The following is a 9,780-nucleotide window of genomic DNA, read 5'->3' as shown; positions in this document are numbered from 1 at the left end:
TTTTTTTTTCATGACTGGTAAAATAGCAGTTGTTGGAGTAGGTGAACGCCCCCTTTGGACAAGGGCCACAATGATATGCCAAGGAAAAATTAGCTGTTTCAAAAAAGTTTGAGTAACTATTTTACAATATATAATAAAATGTGCACTGAATTAACATATGTGTGTTTGTATCATAATTTTGCATCTCATATTGGCACATGTAATACTAGACACACTCACAGGGTAGGGTCAGCTCATGTATTGGGAAATCACTAACAACAATAACTACTTTGCATGCCTTGAAGACAGTGAACAAAACCATTTTTTTGTACATTCAAATTATTTATCCCTTATAACATTGCACTAGTCATAGAACATTTGACTCAATTGATCAAAATGGGTATGCTGACGGGAAATGATTATTTCTTCATGTTGCTGCATAGAAGAACATTCTACTACTGATATCATTTGTGAAAATTTATTGTCTAATTTAGTAATTTTATCTCTTTCCAAAATAAACATTTTGCCTAGTTTAGCATTTGGTAGTATAGAAATTGTACTAACATTTGCATTTTGAAAATCGCTATGTACCTTCTGTTGTTGATGGGGAGCTATTTTCTTCTTCCACCTTATGGGAGCTAGAAAAAAAATTAAAAGTTCTTATAAAAATTAATATTGATTTTAGTAAGTCATAATAATAAGAGTTTCTAATTTATAAATTTATACATTGGTTAGGTTTATAATAAGCTAGAATACAACAGATTTTACCAAATGGATGAATAAAGGAATAAGACAGGTAAAATCATTTTCAACATTTATAGGCCCAAACTTCAAAATCTCCTATAATACTTGTTTTAACAAATCTCAAGAATGAATCTGTATTTCTCAATAATGCCTTTCACTCTCTAAAAACATGTCCTTGAGTTATGAAATCTGAATGATAACATTCTTTACATTCTTTATATCTAAAATTTAGACAAATTAGAACCATCATCATGCATCATTTAGCCTAAAAATGACAATAATAAGAGAGTTCTTATCTTAATATTAAGAATTATTTAGAGGAACTGACAGTCATTAAGTGAAATCTTCGCTTATACTGTTATTGAAATTCACCTGCAGTACACTGCTACAATAACGCATATTAAGACAAGGCAGGTGAGTCCCAGAATCCCAGCTATGCGCTTCTCGGGAGGAGCCGGTGAGCCTGCTGGGAGAGAGACTGAGACTGAGAAAGGACAGGCGGAGAAGGGTGTTCACTTCACAGACAAGAGAACCATCATGCACAGGGAGTCACGTACATAAATTTGGACACGGAAATAAATGTTTACCGCTTAGAGTAAGATGTGTATTAAATATTAATTGTACTAACAATGATATTTTGAAAATCATTATTTACCTTTTGTCGTTAATGTTGGCAAATATTTGTGCTTCAGCTTTATAGAAACTAGAAAATATTTAAATAATCCTTATAAAAGTTCATTGGTCTGAATACATGTATTTATTGTGGCTTCTAAATTTCAGTTCATTTCATTGCTTTAGCTTTAAATAACCTTAAATAAAATTGATAATAGAAAGAAAAATTTAAAATCATAGAAAATTAGGAGTAAATTCAAATATAAGGAATTAATGCATCACATATAAGGAATTATGTTAAAGTACTTACTTTAACATATCTCAAGACTTAATTTTCATTTTTGATATGACCTTTTAGTCTCTAAGTCACGTTATTGTAAAAATCAGAATACATTTGTATACTTATAACCTCTAGATAATAAGTGTGTTTTATAATATATTTCTTAAAAACATAAGAAAACTTTTCAGTGCAATTTTATACAATAAATATATTTATTAAAATAAACAATACTTTGTACAAATATTGAAAAAAATATATTTTGTTTAAAATCATGCAATAAATCAAAGCTATTTTATAAAATATTAGGAACTTTAGAGTCACTGACATTCTTTGAGAGCATTAAACATCCCTGGAATATTTCAGTTTTTCTTACGAGCAATGAGAACTATGATTTTTACGATTGTGGGCACCAAAAGGATCCCCAGGTCGTCAGCAACAATCATCCCTGGAGCAAAGGGCGAATCTGCAGGGAGAGAAATGGAAACACTGAGAAGAAATGGGATGAATGTTGACATTTGCAGACCCGAGACCAGCCTGCCCAAGAGACACACATGGGAGGTGGAACCCAGACCCTCATCTCCTGTTGTAATCCGGCTGCCAGGAATTATATCGCGTTTTCAATAAACGTAATAGATGCCAACACCCAATAATACCAGAACTAAATTAGTCCTCTTGTTTCAGATTACAATGGCATATTCGTATTCCAAGCTCCAAGTCTCACACCGGAATATGTGTTTATCCCCTACTCTTTCACACTGTGGCGCCCAGTTGCACAGCCCAGAACAGCTGCACGCATCTAGTAACTGTTTCAGCTCTGCAGGTCGGTGCTTGTCATTCCCTTGAAAATCCTGAAAAGCATTTTGAAAATTCATTTCCACAGAGGTTTCTATCTACTCTTCTGTTGGTGAAGGGGAGCTTCCGTGCCCTTACCTTTCATTTGCAGCGCTCTTGGGTCCAGATTCAGTGCTGGGGAGTTCTCCATGTGGTCGTTCATTCTTGCAGCTGAGTCTTCTCAGGGATGGTGCTCTGAGCCTCACATGAAGACCAGGTCCCTAGTTCTGCCGTGTGGGCGGAGACTGGAGAGTGATAATCTCATACTGCAGTTGAATCATGGACAAGCCTGAGTAAAATTTCTTTATCGCTTAAAAAAGCTTTGCATGATAATTTACTATTTAATTTAATTTGAACAATACAATTTTTTTAAAAGATTTATTTATTTGTACATACAGAATTGGGGTACAGGCCAGAAGCTCAGGGGTGGTGAGAGGCTTCACGAGAGACAGAGTGGGGAGCAGAACAGGCAGATCAGCGAAGTACACTGCTGTGGGGAGCAGCAGGCGGGTCAGGAGAGGTCTGCCGCGCCATGTGGTCACCTCCGGGGCAGGCGGGAATCGAACTCATGTGGATGTGGCTTTAGCTTCTCAGTGCTGTGCTTTAACCCGCTGCGCCACCAGGGAGGGCCTGAACAATACAGTTTTATTTTTCACACAATTCTAATGGTTGTGGGAATAGAAGACCAAATATTAATGTGGAAAATTTTACAAATATTAACATGCACACTAATTTAAAGTCACCACTAACAAAATTTTGAAACAATTAGATTAAATGTTAAAGTGCTATATTAGAAAAAAATAAAGATGTGCTAACTTTAATGAATAAAGACTGAGTGTTCTATAGTATATAATAGTTGTGCTAGTATATGTATTAATTTCCTGCACCTTTGTATAGTGACTAACATTTATTTTTAAAAGGGATGAGTGGTTAAAAAATTTTTTTTTCACCAAATATTCTGGAATTTTAAGTAATCATTAGATTTTGAGAATATTTATTATATGAAAAATAATGTTACATTAGCTTCTAAACAATATTGGCAAGTCAAACATATGGAAATAGCATTTATTGTATACCCAAATTTGGTAAGTGAATGAATGTAAAACATAAGAAAGTATAAAATCACTGAGGGGAAAATAATGTTGGTATAAACATCCAGAAGGACTGTAATTGTATTGATAACTGGAATATATCAGACAATGTAAACGATAATTGAATCAATGACCTTCTCAAGAGTGGAATTAACTCTCACTTTGGAACATACAAAATTTACATAATATAATCAATTTAGCTTATAAATATAAAACTAGAATAAAAACACATAAGATGTAATACATATAAAACAGCTAACATTCAAACTTCACTTTCAAACTCTGAAGTACTTACTTAGCATTCAAAAAACTTATTTAGCCTACTTCCTTAGACAAGAGTCTCTTTAATCAGTGTGCTTATATTCTTGGCAATGTTTAGTTGAATTAAAAAAAGAAAACTTTTCAAAGTTTATAACTAAATTAGAAATTTGTGGAACTACTTCATCTCATTTGTATGAAATATTGAATGGGATTTATTACGATTGATAACTATATGAGGAATGATATTTGACACTCTAATTAATGAATTCATTTTAAGAATCTATGTAAAAACATGACCCAACAATAAATAATATATGGAGAATTATATTGTTCTGATGGAAAATTCCTAAAGAAACTTTCCATTTTGTAGAGTTACGGGATTTCATATAAAATTGTATTGATTGAACCCCAGTTCTCTTTGTATATATGCACCTAAGTAATTCTCCTCCACATAGTAAAGACTTTGAATAGTTAAGATAATCTTTAAAACGTTGCATATTCATGATTATTATCCATCCTGAATTACTCAATAAACAATTTCTATTTCGATAATTTTACTCACTTATCACTTGTGGCATAATGCACAGTATTTGTAATCAATGATGGGCTGGCAGAGAGACAGGACAGCAGGAACACATACCTCCTCGTGGCCAGAGAGTGCAGTATCCTCCAGAAGGAGACTTGGTTACTCTTGGAAAAAGACATACACTATCTGCGTTTTACACAGACTCCCCTGTGAAGGTGCAGAGTAAAGCAACACTTGAAAAAGTAGATTTCTTGCCAAAGAGTCACTTAAACTGAACAGGAAATCCCAGCTATTGTGAAGGCAGTTTCTCATCACACACCTCCAAGCAGAAGAGACTGAGCCTGTAGTGTGTTATTTGGTTTGTCCATTGACAAATACTCTAAGAAACTGTGATAGAATTCTAAAGGTATCAAGAGACAAAAGACTTAACCAACTTGATTGTTAAACTGCTTCTATCTCAACCACAACACGAAAGTGTAGTTAAGAGTATAGTAGATTTTTTTTCTGTTATACAAGTTTGCTACATCTTGGCACTAGTTATATTTTACTTACACTTTCATATGACAATTCCATTTTATTGGTAACATGCTAAAACCACAATCCCATAAGTAATATATTTTAAGTAATAGGTCACTAATAATTATAAAATATTGCATTTCAACTTTCAAATAATCATCAGGTTTTTCATTGATTCATTGCCTAAACATAATATAGTCACAAGTGATTATTTATAAAATGTCTGTACTTTAATAGGAGTATTTGTTGAAAATATGACAACAGTCATACTGTTGAGGGGACAAAGAGTCAGTTTTTAAAATATCCTCCAAAGAATTGGAGGACAAATAAAGCAGGTTTGCGAGCTCAAATTGATTTCTCAATCACTCTTATTTAAAGAAATGTGAAACATTCCCAGTTTCAAAGAGTATTCCCTAACAGAGTTCACCTAATTTATATTCGTAACCACAAAAAGGAAATCCCTACATGATTTTGCATTCAGTGGCGTGCCTATTTATTTTATGAGTCAAAGAAATGGTCAGAAAATACGTTCACAATATCATATGAAATATAAGGAAAATGTGAAAACAATATTCTGTCATTTGAAATCCGATGACCTAAACGCATATATATATTGCTCAAAAGGAAAAGGCGGAAATCTGAGCATGCATAAAAGAAATTGAAAATAGAAAAGTCAAAATTAGTGATTTCATCTAAAAAATGGAAGGAAGAAAACAATAAATGGCACACATGAATGACAAAGAACAAAATTCTTAAAGAACATAAACAAACCAAATGTATTCTCATTGTAAAAACTTAATTAGAACAAGTACACTACTGAAGAAAACAATTGAGAACCTAAGTCTTTTGTATCTAATTTAAGCATGAGAAAAGCATTTTGGTTTTAATAGGTCCAGCAGACAATCAGCCAGTATAATGAAGATATTTTAATGTCAATACGAGAGAGAAAAGTTTAGAAAATGAAAAACACCAAAAAGATGCCCTGAAACTAGCTGTCCTTAGGAAACTCTGAGGTGTTACAATTATTTTGTTCTTACATAAAACCTCCTCGGAAACAGGTTTATATGCTCAGGTGTTATCAGAAGTGAAATAACACTGAATACCACAGTGCTATGCACAAAGGCTGACAGGTAGTAGGAAAACAACACTCCTTTTTCATATATCCTTCATGCAAAACTGTCACATGTGGAGTGTGAATCAAAACATAGAATGATCTTTTTTTGAGTAAAAAAGAAAATTATGGTGGTCTAAATGAAATATATACATGAGAAAACACACAGAATTATTGGTAAAGTCTTATTTCAAAAAGGCAAGGTAGCTTAGATTTGAAAGCAATAAAGATCATTTATTCATAAAACATTTTACAAAGTAAAAATATTTTGATTTTAATTGTGGCAAAATGAATACATGTAACATCAAATTTGTAAAAACATTACAAAATTAAAAAGTGACGAAAATACATTAATTGGAGGGTAAGGATGAAAATGTTACAATAACTTCACATTTAAGAATGAATATTGAAATCTCTTTTCCTAAAGTGGGAATATACAGAGATCAATCCTGGCAACCTTTATTCAACATTGAATGTAAAACTCTGATCTGTAGTAAGCCAATAAAAATAAAGTACTGAAGTTGGAAAGAAGCAAAGTCTGATTATTTACAATGCAATAACTATGGACATCAAAATTCATAATTCATATATTCATATACCAGATGTGTAAATAGATTGAAATAATTAATATGTAAAGTCTGCAAAAACATGACAAATAAACCAATAAGCCAATGTGAGTTGTATTTCTGTTTATAGCAACAAAAATTGCTAACAGACATTTCAGACATCATAAAATAAGATGCCATTACAAAAGAATAAAATCATTTTCCAATGACTTCTATAAAAACAAAAAGCATGATTAAAAATTGAAGGATTAAATTTGATATAGATTGAGGGACCCTCCATGGTGGTGCAACGGGTTAGGATGCAGCAATGCAAGCTCCCAGCAGATGCTTCAGTACATTTGATCCCCAGCCCCGGGGGGTGACCACATGGTGTGACAGAGCTCTTCTGAATACCTCCATGCTCCCCTCTGCAGTGTGCTTCCTCCATCTGCCTGTTCTGCTCCCCTCTCTGTCTCTGGTGAAGCCTCTTATTACCCCTGCACCTTTGGCCTGTACCCCAGTTCTGTATGCATAAATAAATAAATCTTAAAAAAGAAAAAGTTGATATAGATTAAAAGAGTAAATGTGGCAAAGATGACTAATCTCCAAATAACTTGAAAGTTTAAATGTTCCCATATATCATCACAAGATATTTAAAAACAAAATTATTGAGGGATAATTTATAAACTTTAAAGTTCAGCCATTTTAGATGCATGAATCAAAACCACTTAGCTTATCCAGAGTTTGCAATGCCACTACTCAGTACTCAAAAAGTCTCACCACTTCAAAAAGAAACAGTGACTCTATAGGTGTTCCATTCTTGATCCCACCCCCACTTAGTCCCTTACACCCCCAGTTTCCACATTCTGTGCCTATGAGTTTGGCATTATCTATAAATGGACTTATACAACATATGATCTTGAAGGTCGAATACCACAAATAAAATGCTGAATAAAAATGTAATGATGTCTACATTTTTGCTATGATTAGTCTATTACTTTTATTAAATATCTATGTATTTATGCATACAAAAACTGGGTTGTAAGGACCAGGCACAGGGAATGGTGATCAAAAGACTCACAGAGAGGGGCGAGCAGAACATGCAGATCTACTGAAACACAGTGCACAGGGGAGCAGCAGGCAGGACAGGAGAGGCCTGCCAGGCCACGTGGGTCACCTCCCCAGCTGGGGATGGAGCTTATGCTGCAGTAGCTGTGGACAGCTTCATAGTGTTGTTTTAACCCATTGTACCATCAGGGACAGCATTATGCATAGTATATTTCAATAATTATTTTGAAAACCAAATATCATTAGAATAAAATCAAAATCAATTTTAAGAAGTATTTCTTGAAATAGAAAGTTACCCAGGAATGGCACATATTGACAACACCAGCAACAACAAATATTGGCAAGGGTGTGGTGAAAAAGGAACTCTCCTACATTGCTAGTGGGAGTGAAAACTAAGGAAAACAGTGTGGAGTTTCCTCAGACTCTTAAAAGTGAATCTAACGTATGACCCAGCAATTCCATCCTAGGGTTCTACACAAAACACAAAAATATTAATTCAAAAGAACCAGCACTCCTACATTTATTTCAGTGCTATTTATAAATGGATATAATTGGAAACAACCCAAATACCCCAAAATAGATGACTGGATCAAGAAGGATATATATGGTGGAATACTATTTGGCAGTCAAAAAGATAAATTCATGCTATTCACAGCAACACAGATGGAGATAGATGGGATTATGATTAGTGAAACAGGCCACAATGGAAAATAAAATACCAATGGTTTCACCTGCAGGAGGAATGTAGTGGAGCCATATGACAGATAAGAGGATAATATTAGTGATGTAAAACACAACAACACACAAAAAACAGAGAACTATAAGTCAGAGCCATTCTGCAGGGGCAAAGGGGAAAGAGGGATCAAAAAGCAGGAGGGGAGAGCAGAAGGACTATGGGGATGGGGCACAGGTGACCTGGGGGTGTACATTCTTGGAGAACACATCTGAGAAAAGAAAGCAAATAGTATAAAAAGAACAGTAATATAAAATACATATAAAGTATTTTAAAAAGACTTACCCAAATAAATCCAACTTAGGCTTTTTTTCTTTTTTAATACACACTTATGCTTGCAATAATACATAATTTGAGTTTCACAATCCTCTGCATAATGTGTATTTTGTAGCATAACACATAGCAACCAGGTGATGCTTCTCTTATCCTGGAAAAAAAAAAAAAAGAATTCTGTTGTTATATGATGTTTGCACAAAAGAAATAGTAGTTTCTTTTAATTTTCATATAAGTATATTTTGAAAATAGTCGAAAAGAATTTTTATAGAATATTTGTAAAAGTTACAAGTTAGACAAGCTAAGCTGTCCTTTTTTTATTATTATTAAGATTCCATTAATATTCAATACAACTTTGTGTGTAAAGTTGAAATCAAATGCACTGATGTGATCCTTTTTATGGTTCTTTTCAAACCTTTCTTGTCAAAAGTAACAGAATTTAGATAACACTTACTCTAATCGGAAAGGTGGCCCAATTACCAGCATCCATGGCTGACCATGGCCTTTACGATAGTCTCCATTTCATGATATAACTGATGTTATTCAAAAATCTCTATTCAAACAAAAAGAATTTTCACTTATATAGGAATAATGAAAGGCTTCATTTAGCAGAAATCAGTGACATGTTCTTTCACAAGCTGCTCAATTTTCAGAACCCAGAGGCACTGAGACTCCAACCTGACACAGGCCCACAGGGAGCCGAGCACCATGTCAGAGCCCACAGCTCCCTCCAGCCCTCAGCCCTGGTCTGACCTGGCTCCTGCACACTGATACTCAGCAGCTTCACTTTCTTGTGATGTGAACTTGGAACATTCTGACCTAGCCTGTGTCCCCTCAGCATCACCCACAACAGGGGGAGGCTGGCAGCCATCCCCCGTGGGGGAGGGTCCTGTCCAGCAGCAGCAGGGCAGCCAGCAGGGGCGGGGACTCAGGGCAGTGACACAGTCAGCAGTGGGGACACACTTCACCCCCACCACGGAGGGACACATGGTGGGACTGGGAAGTAGGTGGGAACAAAAGGGACCCTATGACTGAAAATACTGCACCAGGAAACTTCTTTAGCTCTTAGAAGATGACACACATTAAAGAGAACAGATTTTAAAGTGTCATATCAAATTCTGCAGTGAAAATAGGCAAACAGCAGATAAATGCATAATGTAGAGGATTACTGAGGAATTATAAGGGGTGACAAGACAGGAACAAAAGTATA

At 34.7% G+C, this 9,780-nt stretch overlaps 1 protein-coding gene across 1 annotated transcript in view; it reads right to left on the bottom strand.

The window, feature by feature from the left end:
- Positions 1-2,292: 2,292 nt before the first annotated feature.
- Positions 2,293-9,780, bottom strand: part of LOC105854393 — a 26,593-nt gene continuing 19,105 nt past the window's right edge. Inside the window, exon 7 of the mRNA XM_012732803.1 lies at positions 2,293-2,463. Within this exon, the coding sequence (XP_012588257.1) occupies positions 2,293-2,463 (171 nt within the window). The remainder of the gene's footprint in view (positions 2,464-9,780) is intronic.

The sequence above is a fragment of the Condylura cristata genome, unplaced genomic scaffold (genome assembly GCF_000260355.1).
Source record: "Condylura cristata isolate star-nosed mole 26May11 unplaced genomic scaffold, ConCri1.0 scaffold00036, whole genome shotgun sequence".
Classification (NCBI taxonomy): Eukaryota; Metazoa; Chordata; class Mammalia; order Eulipotyphla; family Talpidae; genus Condylura; species Condylura cristata.
The sequence above is the reverse complement of the archived record's forward strand: the minus strand, read 5'-3'. Positions and strand labels throughout refer to the sequence as shown.